The sequence below is a fragment of the Adiantum capillus-veneris genome, chromosome 23 (assembly GCF_014529385.1).
Source record: "Adiantum capillus-veneris isolate H3 chromosome 23, ASM1452938v2, whole genome shotgun sequence".
NCBI classification, from domain to species: domain Eukaryota; kingdom Viridiplantae; phylum Streptophyta; class Polypodiopsida; order Polypodiales; family Pteridaceae; genus Adiantum; species Adiantum capillus-veneris.
In genome coordinates, this window is record NC_140953.1 from 27,976,047 (window position 1) to 27,995,008 (window position 18,962).

Below are 18,962 nucleotides of genomic sequence, written 5' to 3' on the forward strand. Positions count from 1 at the left end.
ATATAAAACACTCTGTCTCACTTAGTTCTCATTAAAAGAAGCACTTTTCAGCCCTCCCTGCCCAAAAAGCAGATTTTGTATATTCTCTCTCTACAACGTGAGCCAACTCTTTCTCTTTCCCCCCCTTTTCTCTCTTGTCACTTCCACCTCTTAATCATGAAGAGGACATTCTATGCTGCCTACATTTGACGGAAAGTGCAGATCCTCCAAGGCTACAGATCTACTCTCTCTCTCTCGCTCTCTTTCTTTATGTCTTTCTCTATCTCTCTCTCTCTCCCCCACTCCCTCCCTCTCTCTCTCTCTCTCTCTCTCTCTCTCTCAGGATCTCTCTCCTCCCATTTTAGCTTTAGGTGAGAGCAATGGAGAACTCCATTACCTCTGTGTGCAGCTGCATTTCTCTCTCTAAATCCCTCATGATCAATATTTTGAATTCAAAAGAGATTGAGCTACACTCCCTCTCTTCCTTCCCTCCACAACATAATCCTTCTCTACTATCTCTGAGTACCTTCCACTTTTTCCCTCCATAGCCAGATTTTCCTGCTTGCAACAGTCACCATTACACATTCTCTCGCTATTTTTCTTGATTAGCTAACAAACATGTCATTCAATCTCCCTCCACTGTAAGACATTACTAATAGGCAAAAACGATATCGATTAAATGTTGATTTGGAGCAGGAGTATGCTACTGGGCGACTTGGCACATCGAATCCCAATGCTGCAGATCAGCTACAAAGCATTGGGTGCAAGGCAATCAACTTATGGGTTGATGGCCACATTTATCCAGGTGATCCAACGACTAATGCACCACTACCCTTTCATAATGTCACTGAGCTTCTACATTTTATTGGAGATGGAAGAGGCGGACTGTTTGGCTACTGCTGGAGATTGTATTCAGCTTTTGTCAATGAAACGGAAGCAAGTAAACATCTCTTGGCTGCCTATTCATCACTACAAGAGAAGTCTGCAAAAGATCTACAGCAATTTAGAGAGGAAGCCAACAAGAAGATGAAGCAACTGAATGATGAGATGGCAAATCTCAATGAAAAAGTACAGCAACAAAAAAAAGAGCAGGAGCGTCGACTAGATGATTATGTTCAACTACAACACACTTCACGCAATATGCGTCGGCAATTTGATCATCTCACACACATTCCCCTCGGCTACCACATTCATAAGCGCAAGAGACAAGCGATGTCCTTGCTATCCTCAAGTGGTGGAGCTCGAAAGAAACGTGTCCGTCAAACTCGGTAAGAATACTGATGCAAGATTTTGATTTCCTATATGTTCTACAGGTTTGTGTAATGGTAATTCAATATGTAGAAACTTGGCTCGAATGATGATGGGAATTGATCCCGATGCTCAAACAACCGGACATGCTCTGCTGTAGCATATCATCAATCCAAAGGAGTTGGTTGAGCTACTAGATGATCCATCCAATGCTGCCACTGCTAATGTTTTGCGGCAGAAGTATTTCAGTGAGCTAAAGAAAATTGTGTCGCCTCAAGAGATGATGGAGGTGTGTGACGGCGCAAGAATAAGTTTCAAGGCCTATGAAGATTTGTATAAAAGCGTCACACTCGGTCATAGGACAAAAGGTTTGTTTCGGTTTTTGCCAACACCTTACAGTGTCACTGTTGTAAAAAAGTGCACCAATAATGATGTTGCAAGCTTGTTGGGTGGATTTCAGTATGTGAAGGATGTCATGCCATTGGATGACAACAAAGTATTCCGCTACAACGAGTTCAACAATGTCTATGTTGACTTGTTGAAGCTCCAAGAGTCAATGATAAGATTTTATGGGTTGACACAAGAAGAGTGTGATGCGAAAGTGATATTATTATGAAACTTGATGAGTGCCAAGTTGTTAAAGGTCAACGGCTCGAAAGGGTAAGTGTTACATTGATGAGCAGGGCCTTGGTGGGTGTTAATGTGGAGCTAAATGCCAATGAGAAGGGAAACACTTGTTTAGGTGTTCAGTCAGAGAAAAATATTTGGTGGCTGGCAGCTTTTCATCTCCCACATGAGACACATGAGACTCTCAAATGGTATTTCAATCACATAGCAATCATTGATGTCATTCGACAACAGCAAGAAGAACAAAGATTGCATGTTTTAGGTCTGGGAACGTTCCAAGTTGAGTGGCATTTGGCAGGAGACTTGAAAACACTCAAGTGTATGTTAGGTGCAATGACCCTCTTTCCATGCATTTATTGTTGCCACAGTAAAGTCTCAATGGGAACTGATGGCAAGGGTGCAAAGGCCAGCAAGTTGAAAGGTGGTAAGGGTAAGGGATGCAAAGTTACAGTCAACTCTGCAAAAGGTGTACCCAGTACACAAGCAGTGGGTAAAGCACTACAACAATGGTTTCAAGGTATCCTCAGTTGTGACCAGCAAGCACCTCATAATCCAAACATGGATGATCCAAATTGGGATCCTATTCTTTCAATACCAACTGATAAATGTGCATGTGTGCATCCTTCTTGCCCGTCTACGAATTCTTGACAAGTTGCTTATGCTCCATATTAATTACACTTGGAATATGGAGCCTGCAGAAAGAAGAGAAGAGTGTATACGAGAACTGGAATCTATTCTATCCAGCGTTGGTCTACATGGGGGTGCAGTTGAGCTATCAAAAGACAAGAAGGCATCTGGAAGTACACAAGATCGCCCTAATAAAGTTTGTATGGGTGGTAGTAAAGCTAGACATTTGCTTTCAAACTATTCAGACTCCCAAAGTCCCAATGAGTTTTAGTTATGGAAAAAGGTGTGTGACATTACCACCTACAAAGGTAATGAAGTAGCCCTAGGAATTAAGCGTGCTCATGTGTGGCAGTCTACTGATGATATTTTTTGTCTTCTCAAAAAGGCAAAGCTAACCAATGATGAGATATCCATCATAAAGTTTGTGATCAATAGTTTTACAGCACACATGGTGGATGCTTGGGGAGAGAGACACATAACACATTTCATGGTGTGTTGCACATTTGATATTTTCAATCAACACACATCTGCATGCGAAACTAAAGTTTTTTTTTTTTTTAGCACATTCTTTTTGCACATAGTGCTTTTTTCCTTGACACTTATGGTTCATTAGGCATTTGGAGCAGCCAAGGGATGGAGCGCTCACACTATCAAGAAAAAGCAGTGTATTTTAAAAATACACGACATGGAAGTGGAAGAAAAAAGAGCAATGCCCTTCACGAGATGTTCAATTAGTTCTACAAAGTTTTAGCAGGGAGAGAAAGAAATAAGACAAGAGAACAAAGAAGTTTAAAATGTAGAATAGAAAAAGTGATTAGCTTGAGGCGATCACAATCATATCATGCTTCGAGTGCAAAAGATCGATTCCGATGTTGGTTGGAAACAAGGCAGCGTGATGGCAGGCGTTGGGTGGAAATTTAATTTCCTTTTGACACTAACCATTTCTATTGTAAACATGCATTGTCATGCAAAGTGATTTGTAAAGGCGACAATTATTAGTCCCATGGTTCAAGTTTCATCTATTTTGGAGTCTTTTTTAATTTTTAGTGATTTTATTGAGTTTTTAAAATTTTTAAAAAGTTTAAGTACTGTATAAGTCAAAACTCATAACTCAAAGTTCATTTCTTGTTTGCACATTTTAGAAAATCCTCTCAAGCCCAAACGTACACGCACTCATATCTTGCACAACATGGACGATACGCAAGAGCGCACAACCACGCACAATGATGACACAACTGCCACTGACAACACTGCAAATCCGCAACCAGCACCTCGTACAGAATCCACTGCTTCAAATCCACAGCCTCAACCACAAGAACTAGCTCCTAACACCCAACCACTTCTCCAACCTTCAACTACAGAGGATCAAAACACCATGCGATAGATATTTGGTGATCTCCAGCCACTACAGCATGAAAATCGCACACCTCTACCGGACCTCGGAGCATTTGCAGCTCATGACAGACCAACATAGGAAACAGGACCTGGAGCTCATGCAACGACAGCAACAACTGAAGATCAAGCAACCGCAGCAACTGGAGATCAAGCAACGGCAACACTTGAAGCTCAAGCAAGCGCAACTACATCGCGGAAACTCCCTCCGCGAATCAAACAAAGGGTGATCAAGGTATTACCCGATGATCCTGTTTCAATAGCACGAGATGCCAAGAGGAGGAAGAGAATGAGAGAGTTAGAAAAGAAAGAGACAGCAGATAGAAAAGCACAGAAATTTCATGAAGAACAAAGAAGGCAGAGAGAGCAGGAAGAATGGAAGAGAGCCGAGGCTGAGAGATACCACTTGGCTAATTTACAAGCATGAGCAGAGGCTGAGAAGAGAGCGGAAGAGGATAGGGCTCAGGCCGCCCAACAAGCAAAGGCTAGGAGCTCCACACCAGCAAAAATTCCTCAGAGAGAAAAACAATGTGCGAAAATGAAAAAGGACAAGCTCGCACCTGAAGAGCAGCAAGCCCAAGAAGAGAGGAGGAAGAAGTATAAAAATGACCCTCCTCAATGGGCCAAACAAGCGGCTCCTTCACCACCACCAACAGCGCAGAAGAAAAGGCGATGGAAGCCTGGAACAATTGCTCTATGTGAGATTCGCAAATATCAAAAGAGCACAAAGCCAATAATACCAAAGGCAGCTTTTTCTCGGGTGGTAAGAGAAATAATGGATGAATATTCAGATTCAGTTACACGTATCCAGCGTGCGGCTCTTTTGGCTTTACAGGATGCTGTCGAGGACATTCTGGTGCAGTTGTTCCAAGATGGTGTATCTTGTATGATGCATGCAAAGCGAGTTACATTAAAAAATACAGATCTAGCTCTAGTGCTCAATATGAGGAATGAAGGGTGCCTCCATAAGAATTAGTTTTCCCATGTAATCTCTATTTATCAGATTTATAATCTTTCGATATAATATAAATGACTCGATTTTCTCTCATTCGGTGCAACTCTAATAGTTTATTGTTTACTTTCTATTGTTGAAGTATTTGAATTAATCAAGTAGTTAGATTTCACCTCCTCGACCATCCAAGCACCCGTCTGACGTGGGACGCCCACCGGTGAATAATTTGTGAAACGGAGCCATTTCGGGTGCGTACGGAGGCCGTGGGATGACCAAAAGCCACGGTTATGACCAACGACGCGGAACGGGCCGCAAAAAAGTCATGTGGCACGCAGGGCACATGTCTTTTTTGTGGCCCGTTCCGCGTCGTTGGTCATAGCCGTGGCTTTTGGTCATCCCACGGCCTCCGTATGCACCCGAAACGGCTCCATTTCACAAATTATTCACCGGTGGGCGTCCCACGTCAAATGGGTGCTTGGATGGTCGAGGAGGTGTGAATGCATTGAAGAAAAAGATTTGTTGGCCAATATGTGCAATAGAAAAAAAAATTACATGAAGTGACAAACAAAAGACAGAAGACAAAATTATTGTATATTGCTCTGGATATTACATCATGGCTGGTTGGTTTTCTTGTAAATTACATCTTTTGGTATAGAGCGAATGGCCGACTTGACACTAGAAGTTTTGACAATCTCCTCTGGGTTTGGTCAAATCGGATAAAAGACATTGTTGACACAAGTAGCTGAATTCTCGTGAGGGTCAAACTCAAGAGAGGTGAATAAATCACGATGTGAGATAATGTGCTTTGTAGAACCACTGTCAAAATACCAAACATGGGAATCTGCAGCAAGTGGCATGCATGCATCATGGACAGTAGGATTATAGGCACATTCTATACTAAAAACCCATTCTGCATCAACATCAATATCACAGTCTCCTTTCACAGAAGACTCAACAATAGCTGCATTTGTAGTGGAACCAGCATTAGTAGTGGAGCTAGCATCTTTCTTCTTGGCCTCTTTGGCCTTCAACTTAGGACACTGCTTGATCAAGTGATCATTAGCTTTACAATAATAGCTTTACCCTTATCACCAGAATTGCCAAACAAATTGTTGCCAGCAGAAGCATTAGGAACAAGTGATTTACCACTCACAAAAGAACCATGAGAAGTGGCTGCATTACTGTTACACCTTTTCTTTGAGCAACAATAAAAGCCTGCTCAACTGCACGCTGTCATGTTCTTTTTTTTTGGAAAGTGACTCTTGCACAACAATGTCCATAATGCATCAAACTTGACAACTTCAGGATTTCCTTGGGTCATAAGTCTCCAAGTACTAACAAAAGTCTGTTAAGAATCGGGCAAGGCATCAAGAACTGTCTGCACAAGGGAATTGTCTGAAATGACTTCACCTGCAGAAATAATTTGCTCATTGATATCCTTGAAACTAGCAAGGAAAGTGTCCATGTCATCTTCCTCATGCATAATCTTCGATTCTAGCTCTTTACACGACAATGCAATTTTAGCCTCATTGCGACTTGCCATTAGGAAGAGAATGGGGTCTAGGAGGGCCTCTTTATTTGGTAGTTTAAGGAAGTCAAACCTTTAGTATTAAGAAATTAATCAAAGGAAAGCTTTTGAATTCAAACAGGTAAAACGGCTAGTTTATTTGAATTCAAAGTTTCCCCCCAAAATGGAATTTAAAATCTAGCAGGTAAAACCATATCATGTAGCATATCTATGGAAAGAGCTCGATGTGTAGATTGCAGATTTATGATCTCCACTCAAATCAGAGATCATATGTGGGAGTTATGGAAGGCCGAAAATCATAAAAATTTCCACCTTCTTTTTAGGGTGAAAAGTGTATCCTTTGACCACTCTTACACATCTCTTACACACCCACCATTCTTGCACACATGGCGAACACCTATTCGTCAAAATCTTAATCACCTCCATAAGCTCATGGCAAATAAAGAGGCCCTCCTACACCCCATCTTCTTCCTAATGATAAAGACCAGCTAGAATATCCCAAGCATGTTTTGCAGATTTTGTTGAATAAATGTGGAGAGTAATAGTGCGCTTCACAAACAAAGCAATCAATGCATGAGCCTGCACATCTTTTACATCCCAACAACCTTGCTCAGCATGTAGGCAAAACAACTCTAAAAGGAGCAATCCTTGCAGCAAGACCTGCAACATCCTCAACATCGCATGTATCTTCAGAACCAGGGCATACATCAATGCCCTACATAATGTTCCCTTTGACACAAGAACATGTTGCATCATATAAACCCACAGAGGATAATTATCCCCATCCAATCTGCTCTCAACATCAAACATCTTGAACACATCCGTGTTGTTGTCGGCCATGGTAAATGCCTACACCTAATGTGAAAACTGTCCAAAAAGAGGAGAAACGAATCAGGAACAACGCGTGCTATATAGCACACACCGTAGAAGACTGTAAGAGACCCGTTATACAAAAAATGGCACAAACAAAAATTCTACATAAAATGATGAAATAGCCTACGCGGTACTGCCTGTAGTGGAAACGGAGGCCAAAATGAGCCAAAATAAAAAAATCTGAGCATATTGAGCTATCCTAGCTCACCCAGAATATTTGTCGACCTACGAACGCTCGTGAAAGCTCACAAAAATCAAAGAAAGTGATTGTTGTCCCTTTGTAAATGTATAATTAATGATCCACATGAAAAATTGGATGAGCACAAAAGTATGCACAACATATCGCTAACTCGCTTGAGTAATTTGAAAATGGCACAATATTGTAGAGGAAACTAGATAGATAACCAACTTTTTGACTTTTCAAGGTTCTAAAACATATAAGAATACCTCTTCTGAACTTCCCTAGAAAGTAAGTTACCGACGTTTCTCATTAACATACTTCTTATATTTTGTTTTATGCTTGTCGAACATTTTGACGAGCAATGAACAGGTCTTGGATAAAGTTCTTGGCCTGCTAACTTTTCTCAAGGACTAAAACTCATCGTAACATGTTGTACATGAATATAAGCAAACTCCAAAATATGGAAATAGCTTTTTCAAGTGGATTGCTTCTTATTAATGTATGCTCTTAGTATATCCTCTAGCAATGGATTAACACATTTAGTGTACTCATCCATCCTAGGATGATCCACACAAGGGATATTGAATTGTGTTTCCCATTGTTTAAATAGATCCCTCTTGAAGTGAATTCTAAACTTGGGAGCACTATCACTCATAATATTGCTAGACAATCCGTATAACCTATACAAATTGTCAAGAAATGACGTGGTTAACCCCAAAGTTTAGTTAACCTATCTACAATTACCCATATCGAGTCATGATCTCATACGGTGATTGGTAGACTTGTAATAGAGCTACATAGAGATACTGCATTTGTTATGACTAAATAACTTCATAAGTGATCAAATGCATAACTTTGCATACCGCTATAGATATGTGCTTGCTAAACACTAGAGTTCATAACACCTAGTGTGGATACATTAGCAAAAACTTATTTGAACCTGCATTTCTATGATTTGAATGGTTTATGCTGAGGAAGTAAATGTACAAATAGATCTTGTAAAAAGAAGTAAGTACTTCCCTCCTTAAATCGTAGCTTTTCATAATAGGCGATATGGAACAAGTACTAGATAACTTTGCTATAGACAAAATAAGTATGCAAAATTGTAGCCTAAAAAGGCAACACAACCACCCGTTAATGTTGTTTAACGATAATAATTACATTAATAAGTCTTACTAAGTATCCAACAAATTTTGGCCACTAAAATTGTTCCCGATATGGCCTGCTTGAAGCGGTCTATCAAACGGATTTTTCCAGAACATAAGAAAAGGCACCCCAGTTAGTCTGAGAGACTCATATTCTCCACATGTGGAATATGTCTCATATGTTGATGTTAAGAAATATGACATCCGTTAAGGACAAGAAGTACTTGTGTGTGGAGATAATTGAAAACACTTAGCGACAGGAGTGAGAGGGACCCTCAAAACCTTTGCTCCATACTGCCTACACCAAACTCCATGAGTTCTTAGACCATGTTGGATACCTTGTAAAAGAGTATACATGCCTAAAACGATCCCTACCATGTAGGTCTATGATATCTTAATAGAGGTGACCACTAAAAGGTGGATCCTCAATTTCCTCATAGGAAAATTAAACACGGATAAGGAAAAATTAGCAGAGGAGGTACTAGGTACAATGACCTCTTTTCCTCCGGGACTGCTATGTTGTAGCCATGTACAACTAGATCACTTGCATCAAGTAAAGATGTGCAACACGATGCACAACCTAAAAGAAACCTTTGGTTTTATCTTGTCCAAGAACTCTTGGTCTTAGCTTGAAAACCCAAAATCCTTGGTGAGTTCCAAAGAAATATTCCTGAAACTACTAGGCAGATGAGTATCGTCATAGCTTACCTTGCTACCAATAGTGATTGTAAGTAGATTGAGAGAATGATCTCATCTACTATCCCTTGGTAGTTAAAAACTTTTTTCCTTGAAAGCACAAGTGTTCATAAGTGACCATCAACATGTATGGAGTGATTTGCCAATCATAAGCTAGCCATACCCCAAAAAATGTAACTTCAATGGGTTCTGTAGATGAAACAGGAAATCCTCTCCAGAAATGTTCAATTGTACCTCTATCATTGGACGTTAGAGAGTTTGTATCATCTGCAAATTGTTGAAGCACCAAATCCTTAGCTACTCCAAGAATTTTAATGCCTTTTGTCAGACCTCTTTCTAGGGCATCTTGCACCAACCATCCTAGAGAGTCAAAGCAGATGGCATACAAAGGGGGGCTATTGGACAACCGTGCCTAATGGATCTTTTCAAGGGAAAAGCCTTTGAAAGGTCACCATTGATAGAGACACTTGCATAGGCATTGACAAATAGGATCTGAATAAATTTGATGAATATCCTGCCAAAATCAATGTCATGCAGATATTAGAAAATGAAGTCCCATTCCATCTTGTCATATGCCTTGTCAAAATCTATTTTGAAAAAAATCAAGTCCTACTTGCTATTCTGAACAAAATCTATGATGTCCCACAAAGTGATTATGGCATCAAGAATAAACCTTCCCTTTATGAACCCTTCCACTCTGGTAAGATTATCTCATGCATGAGGGGACTCAACCTTCTATCTAGAGACAAGGAGAGAACTTTGTAAACAGAAGTCAGACAGAAGATTGGCCTCCAATTCCCTAGGTCCTCCTTAGTACACTTTTTGTGAATGAGCCTGATAACACCAGTATTCATAGAGGTAGACGGAGCCCCTGCACAAATACAAGGACTAGAAAGACTAGAAATCTCTTCCCATATGGCAACTCTTTCTCCTGTTGAATTAGAAGCATATATAGAAACCATAGTGTATTCAAATGGTTTGTCAAGGGATACTGCAACCCAATTCCCTTTTGCAAAGGAATCTACCTTTACCACCAAATTGGTATTTTTTTTTAGTATATACCCAATGTTGCACATCCTCTTTCAGGAGTGTGAGGTGGTATACCACTTGTATCCTGCACCCACCACCAAGTCTCTGTAAATTAGCAGACAATATGTCACCAGAAACTTTAATTTCCTGCAGACATATAAAATCAGGTTTGACATTAGAGTCCATGACCCAGCTCCTAATGGCTTGTGCCCTGATAGGATATGTCAATCCTTTACATTTAAAAGACAAAGCTATGATATTGGGACACTTCATTTCTTGCTATTCTTAGAGGCTTTGGCTAGAGACACTGAAACTCTTTTAGGATCCTTGGAAACTTCTTTTTTCCTTTTGGTTGAGAAGGTGGATGGAAGTGGCAACCTCTCTTCTTCAACTTGTGTCATGAGGATGTCCACTGATTTATTTGGATCTATACTGAGTTGAGCTTTGACTAGATTGTCTTGAGCTTGGAGTTGTGTTTCAAAAAGGTTGTCCTCCATTTTTTGTTTGCCTTTGTCTTGAGTATTAGGGACACAAAAGTGTTCTGAGTCAGAGGATGAGGAAGATAATCCTCTTGTTTCATTCATTGGATTATCTGGAGGGGTGGGGAGATTCTGCATTGACTTTTGGGTTGGTTCTTGATGGGTGCAAGGTCCTGAGGTGCAGTCTCCTCCTCCTCCCCTTCTACAAAGCTTTTGTCTTGAGCTTTGGTATTTTCTTCTGGTTCTTGAAAATCATAACTGAAAGGATCGAAGATATCTTCATAAAGGGGGCTGAAGCTACTTTTGTTTCTAGATAAAGATGGTCTAGGGTTTTGTTGTTTCTGGAGTTGCTTGATACGCACGGCACCCCCATCTTCTACACGAGTTGAGTCTATTGGTTGAAATCCCAAGCCTTCCCCCAGCTGTTTGGAGAATGCCCAAATGTCATGACTTATGTCTACTGAAGCTATTCCTGCATTGAGCGTGACCTGAGGCCTGAGACCATGTACTTGCTCCTGTAACATTTAAGTTGTTACCGACAGCTGCAACTGCTCCACAACAGAAAATCCCCCATTAGTAGGGTTCCTAGGAGGCATGCTTGCCAAAGAAGCATATGAAGGGGGTTGAGCTTGAAGAAAACCTCCCTTGGGACTTTGGATGCCCTATCTTACTGAAAGAAATGCAAGAGCTAGAACATGCACAAGATTCCCAATCGGAGAGACACCTTGAAATAAAGGATTAAAGGCTATGGCTGAGGGTGTTGTTGGCGAGAAGCCTGACGTCCCTGGGTTGCTTGGCCCTGAACGCACCGGACCATTACACAGAGTATCCTGTAGTTTCATTGGTCTCGCCCTCCGCCCCTAGGGGGAGGGAGAGAGAAGGAAAAGTGAGAGTGTGCATAGAGCTTCTGGAAATGGGAAAAGAGAAAAGTGTTTTGATGAGGGTGAGAGATGATGCAATCGGTAGAGGGCATTCGCGCCTCGTACTCTACTTCGCTCTGCACCGAGGTACCTCTGGCGCCCTTAACTCAAGACCTTTCTTCAATAGAGAGAGAGAGAGAGAGAGAGAGAGAGAGAGAGAGGATATTTTTATTATGCATTCCCAAGAGCGTGTGCCAAGTGGAACTTTGCTACTCAAGCAGAGCCTCGTCACTGGGATCAATGATCCACATTAGGCGTCGCAAGGCGGGTGCAATATGGGCCATCCGATCGCCGTTTGAACTAGGTGTGAACTAAGAGTGAACTCGGGAGGGATGTGCACCACACCAAATTTGGTGCGAACTCAACGTGAACTAAGTGTGAGCTTGGGAGGGTATGCACACCACACCAAATTTGGTGTGAACTCAAATGTGAACTTGGTGTGAACTCGATCACGACGCAGTGATCTATAAACTTACCACACATACCTTTCAATGGACACGCGATAGCTTAGCGGTTTGAGTCATTTCCAAGGTAGTGGGTTCGGAAAAGAGAGATTCTTTTGCATTCCCTATGCAATCCAACGGTCACAATCAACCGGTGATTGTGAGCCATTGATCCCACCTCCCAAAAGGAGGTGTCAATTAGTGACGAGGCAAGCAGAGGAGCGAAGAGCACTATTCAAAGCGCAGCCTCGTTGGCAGCAGGGTGCAAATCGCAGGTTCTCTCTCTCTCTCTCTCTCTCTCTCTCTCTCTCTCTGTGTGTGTGTGTGTGTCTCTCTATGCTCTCTTGATGCTTCTCCACTCTTGCTGCCGCTTTGGGATGGATGCCATCCCGTCAAAGGTTTATCCATTGAGTGCCACACGAGTTTCAGCGCACTTCCTTTAGAAAGCTTGAAACATCTTTCACAAAAAGCTTCGAAAAATGGAGTTGCTTGCTGTGACAGGCCACCTGATGATTTCTTCAATGCCCATGTGAATCGTATCAACCCCCAAACGGTGGTGCCAAAATATCTCATGCTCTTGTGCAATTCTTCCATGGGAATCTGAAGCCATTGATGCAGGGACAGCTTTGTGGCATTCCTATGCGCTCGCACTTGCTCAACTATGACCGACAATGCCCCTTCCAGAAGAAGTTGAAGACTGGCTTCCATCAGGAGGGTGACACGAGCTTGTGGAGCGCAGAATCAGGGGTTTTACAAGTGGGTTGTAAAGAAACTCGTCAACGCCCATAGAGCATGCAACACATTGTTTGATGCACTACAGTATTCTGTAGGATCTCTAGATTCCATCTCCATTGAGATTTCTATCTTGCAAGAATCAAATAAGTAAATTTGAGAGAACACATACACAATTAAACATGTAATGCACAGTTACCGCTTATGCTCTATTTGACCATCCCATGTAGAATTGTTGGGACGACGTCTTTTGCATGTAGCAACATAAGCTCCATTCATTTCTGACTAACAACAGGAAAAATTACTGCGTATAATTATTATTCAATGAAAGAATGTACATACAGCAGCAACGAATGATCTGAATGGACGGCAGGAGACTCTGCGAAACCCCACTATACAGTGGAGGCATTAGTGCAACTTCTTGCAGAGAGAGAGAGAAATGAAATGTTTTATTAACGTCTTCAAAAGGCCAAAATGACCTTTGAGACCAATCTGTTACAAAGTAGGGAATCTGATACCATGTCTGGGTACAAAAGAACTAGAACAAAAATATTACTACTACTAGAATCCATCCTCATTTGCACTCTGGATGGAGAGAGAGAGAGAGAGAGAGAGAGATGAAATGAAATGTTATATTAACATCTTCAAAAGGCCAAAGTGACCTATGAGACCAGAAAGTTACACTGCGGTGTATCTGATACAAAGTCACAGATTCAAGGTCCACAATATACCAGATAACACCGGAAACATCTTATGATAGTAAATTTCTATATAGTTTGCAGAGTTTTTCTGAACTTGTTGCCAACAGGTATATAAATACGTAATTAGAGATAGACATGGTTTTTATGTGAAGCAAGATTTCACAATAACATGTAATTGTTGAGAAATTCACGATCTGTACTCTTAAAAGTTAAAATGTCTCCGTTCCAAGGAGATATGTACATTGAATCATTATTGTGCCACAGTTTTGTGAAGAAATCTCATCCCTCAAGCCTTGACAGATAACTTTTAAGTCTTGAGAAAGCCCTTGAGAAAACATGTAGAACTATGTGTGTCCTTTGACTTGTTTGTGAATCTGTACAGACAAGCACCCCTTTGTTACATTTTTACTCACCAGTTCTCTCTCATTATCTTTGCTTTTTCAAGAATGAACTTTCCCTCTTTATACTTTTGAGACTCTTCATAAGCTTTCACATACTTCCAGCCAAGAAGCTCATGGCAATTAGAGCACTTGATGTCCGAAACCATATGAAGTCCCGTCAGTAAAGGTCGGTCCACTTTAGGGCCCAATTCAACCCTGCTCACATCTGTGAATAGATAAGCTCTTCCTTTTTTGCCCTAAAACATCACCTAACAGTCAGACATATTGCAAATACAGACTTTTTTTTTGACACTCAAAAGCCACCATTTTAGTGCCCCATGCAATAGCCAAAGCCTCGAGCTTACAAAACATATGACAACCACCCCGCGGCGGAACTGGGAGCTTCAAGTTAACATGACAAGATAATGCACACAATGCATGTCATGCTTTGCTGTAGATCACCAACTAAAGAGAAAAAGCCCTGTACCTTCAGAAACTCAAGACATATGTACCGCCTTACTCGAAACTGGCTCCCTCTTCAAACCTACATTTGGTGCTCAGAAAGATTTGACAACTGGCTACCTCAACAAGCTGCAAGATTCCTCGAGGACATGCAACACATTGATGAAACAATAGTGTTTAAGTGCTAAAGCACAACTGCATGCTCCATTCTGCCGTGGTAAGTCATTGAAAGGGTCCCAAGCACTCCCTTTGTAGGATTCCATGGCCGTAAGAGGCTATCAGGAGAGGCTACAATTCCATAAAATGGAAGCAGCTTACTTGGTACAAGGAGCTTTCATAGAACTTCCTTGCAGCAACCTCCATAAATCAATCGCAAGGAGCAGGGCTATTTAGGGGAAAGAGAGCTACTCGATGTCATCTAAAAGCTGCACTTCAAAGGACCATGAAGTGGAACCACATTCTTGTAGGTGGCCACTCGCCACTATCAAAGTGCCAGCTCGTAGCCATACGGCATGCTTCAACACTTGCCAAACAAGTATCGCCCCTAGAGATAAGAGTGAGGATTGTTGAGAACAGAGATCTGCTCAACTAAAGAGGACGTTTGTAACGGTAGGGCAGCACATGCCCTTGGTAAAGATCGGCTGAACAAGCACTAACACAACCGGAACAAATTTGCAAACACTTCAAATACTTGAACTCAAAGAGAACTTAACCCTTGAGATGAGACAAAGTAGGTGTCCTTAGGCCCCTCGGCAAAGGTCCATAAGTTGGAAACAACTTATTAAAGGTCATGCCACGTCATCAGTTTGTGACATACCCCCCTCTTGAAAGAATTGTAATCGCCCTCGATTACGCCTGCAAAAGAGACAGAGCCCATAAATTGTCTCAATAGACACTGACTCTAAGTACCATCGTACTAGACATGACACATCTAGTACTTGTACAAGGACGATAGTCACATCACAAGACATCACATGACAAATCACAGAAAAATTCATTCCAAATCTCAGACCATGATTGCCAGCAACGTATTCAGTAATCGCATCTAGATCCATTCCGGACCTCACTGATGCCCGATTAAATAATCCTTATTGTGATCCTGTCTATAGAGATTTATGAGACCGAAATGCTGCAGTCATTTCGTCTTTCAGTTCCTGCACTCAAACAAGTCAAATGAGAGAGTACAGATCAATCATATTCAATTTCGGGAACTTTGTTTCATAAAGGCATACAGCAGAATACTATCAGCCTCTCAATATCCCTAAAACCCAAAGGGGACATTAGTGACCTTAATCAATCGAGGTAATCTGTTGACAAAGGAGCGGAGTGACTCCCCTCTTCTGCAAACCTGCTGCACCAAATTCAACCTTGTTGAGTTCGGGGTTCTATCAAAGTAGACTATGCTAAACCAAATGCTTCACGGTAAAGTTCCAAAATCTGAGGAGTATCTGCTAGGTCTCCCTCCTCCATCCACTTCGCGTCTAATGCCGCATAATTCTTGAATTTAACCAAGAACCGCCGAATCACTCTACCTTTCATCTTTCTTTCCTTGTGTGCCAAAATCTCTTCAGGAACAAGTATCTCCTCGCTCTCTTCCACTTCGGGTTGCTCATCAGGCTCCCCATCAACTGGCACCTCACCTTTAAAATGTTTCAAGAGACTCACATGGAATGCATTGTGAATCTTCCAAGTATCGGGCAACCTAGTCGAAAGGAGAGATCATTTATCTTTTCTTTAATCTGGAAAGGCCATAATACCTCATGCTAAGCTTTGGAAAAAGTCAGTCCTTTCCCTTTCGTTTCCTTAAGTGTGCCTTCTCAAAACGTAAGGGCACCCAATCGTCTTCCTTTAATTTCAGATTTCGTCGATGTCGATCTGCTGCCTTCTTATGTCGTTCTTGAGATTTCTCTAAAGCCTTCCGGACCTTCACAAAAGTAGTGTCCAAGTCCCTTGTGTACTGGTCGGTTTCAGAAATCTTGTCTTTAGTGCTGAGAAAGGGTGGAACCTTCGAAGCACCTTCAATTATCTCAAATGGCGCCTTCCGCGTCGAAGAATGAACCGTGTTGTTGTAGGAAAATTCCACCAAAGGCAAAAAAAATTCCCATTGAGTCTTCTGATTAGAGATGTAAGACTTCAATAAATTCAGAACAACTTAATTTGCAATCTCAAATTGCCCATCTTTCTGTGGATGAAATGATGAGGAGAACTGCAAGCGCGTGCCAATGTTCTCCCAAATAGCCCTTCAAAACAGAATCGTGAACCGGGGACCTCTGTCGGAGACTATTGTCTCATCCATGCCATGTAATCGAAAAATGTAGGCAATGACTAGTCTCGCTAATTGGTCCGGCTTGACTGTTTTCTTCACTGGAATGAAGTGAGCTTGCTTGCTGAATCTATCAATGACAATCCAAATGCCATCGTGTCCACTCTATGTCTTTGGGAGATCAAAGATGAAATCCATTGCAATACTTTCCTGGGGCGGGTGGGAATGGGTAAAGGCTGTATTAATCCCTGTGCCTTATGCCTGTCAAACTTGACCTTCACCTTCTGGCATACTAAACAACTGCAAACAACAAAGTCGTCCACATCCTTCTTGAGTCTCGGCCAAAAGAAATAATGCTCCACATGTTTCAAGGTGTTGTCAATGCCGCAGTGACCCGTAAAAGGTGGACAATGGCACTCAATCAAAACCTTTTCCCTCAACGGCTGTGTAACACAACATTGTTTCCTTCATCAAGTAGCCATCCCGTATAGAATACCTTGGCACTATCTCTCCATTTTGTATCCAAGTGAAAACATCCGAAAAATCCGGATCAGTGGCGTATTGATCAACCATATCCTTGAAGATTCTATGACGGATCGCGGAAATAGCCAAGACGAGGGGCTTCCGAGACAATGCATCCGCCAGTAAGTTTTTTTGTCCCCGAACATGGACAATCTGGAAGTGAATATGTGACAAGATGTTAGCCCACCGCATCTGCTTTTTTGAAAGCTGCTTCTGTGACAAGAAGTAGCGTAAACTCTGATGATCAGTAAAGACTGTGAAATCGGCTTTGAGTAGGTAATGTCGCCACTGAGTAAGAGCATGGATAACTGCCAATAGCTCCTTCTCATAAATCTGTGCTACCGATTCTGGCCTTGAAAACATTCTGCTTTCATAAGCAATCACATGGCCTTCTTGCATTAAGACCGCTCGACCACAAGCATCACAATAAACTTCAAATGGCTTTTACAAGTCTGGCAAAGCCAACACTGGTCAATTTTTCCTAAGTGTCTGAAAGGCAGTCACCTCTGTTGGTCCCCACAAGAAAGGGACTCCTTTCTAAGTCAATATGTGCAAAGGGGAGCTACCTCTGCAAACTTCCGAATGAGCCGCTGGTAGTAAGAACACAAGCCCAAGAAGCTTCTAACTTTATGAATATTCTTCAAGTCTGGCCTATCGCGGATAGTCTCAAGCTTGGCCAGGTTCATTTGTACTCCTGCTACTGAAACGATGTGTCCCAGAAAATGTATCTCCGGCAAGAAAAACTCGCTCTTTTTGGCATTGATAACTAATTTGTGATCACGCAATGCCTGAAAGACCTGTAGCAGATGGTGTCGATGTTCTGTTTCATCCTTGGAGAAAACTATAATATCATCAAAGAAAGTGCCTACAAAAGATCGATGCTCTCAGAAAATCCTGTCCATCATTTGGTTGAAAGTCGATGGAGCATTGGTAAGTCCAAAAGGCATCACCAAAAATTCGTCTAAACGAAAGCTTGTCCGAAAGGCTGTCTTGTAGACATCCCCGGAGCAATTCCGATCTGACGATATCCGCTTTTCAAATCAATCCTGCTGAAACAAAAGGATCCCTGAAATCGGTCAAGAATGTCATCGATCCTTGGAATCAGAAATCTGTTCTTGATGGTGATTTTATTGAGAGATCTATAATCAATGCACATTCTCCAAGATCTGTCTTTCTTTAGTACTAGTAAAACCGGAGAGCAGTAGGATGAAGCACTCAACTGGATGAGACCCTTTTCAAGAAGGTCTTTCACTTGGTTCATGCTTGGTTCATGATTTCGTCATTTTGGGCTCGGTTAACATGGTAAGGTGGTCGATTCGGTGGTGTGCTTCTAGGAATCAAATCAATAGCATGGTCCTTATGACGAGATGGGGGTAACTCGCCTGGCAGGCCTTCAGAGAAACAATGAGCGTGTGGGGCGCAGAAAATCTTGGCGTTCTTTGTCTAGTTCAGACATGTTCGTTTCCAACGGGATCCTCCATCTACTGCAGCTTGTCCTAAGGGGGAACCACATGAGTAGTAGCAGGTGACGTCTAGGGGATGGTGCTCACCACTATCAAGTTGATCTATAGAAACATGAACTCTAGTTGGTTCCGATTCAGGCTTGAAGACATGGATGTTCGTTGCTTGGGATAATCCTTATTGTAGTGATCCTTAGCCTCACGACAATGACGGCAAGGAGGAGACCCTTCTGGCAGGGGACATTTGCTTTGGTAATGGCCATATTCCCTACATCTATAGCACAAAATGGGTTGATTGGACGGGCGACTTGGGGGTCTTTGCA

The 18,962-nt window shown here is 41.8% G+C and overlaps 1 protein-coding gene across 4 annotated transcripts in view; it reads right to left on the reverse strand.

The window, feature by feature from the left end:
* Positions 1-13,662: 13,662 nt before the first annotated feature.
* Positions 13,663-18,962, reverse strand: part of LOC147427559 (protein yippee-like At4g27745) — a 70,739-nt gene continuing 65,439 nt past the window's right edge. For 3 of the 4 annotated variants that reach the window (XM_086497311.1, XM_086497310.1, XM_086497309.1), the window contains exon 3: positions 13,663-14,189. In XM_086497311.1, coding sequence (XP_086353437.1) covers positions 13,962-14,189 — 228 coding nt within the window. In that variant the 3' untranslated portion in view covers positions 13,663-13,961. The remainder of the gene's footprint in view (positions 14,190-18,962) is intronic. The other variant, XM_086497312.1, reaches the window with a different exon arrangement.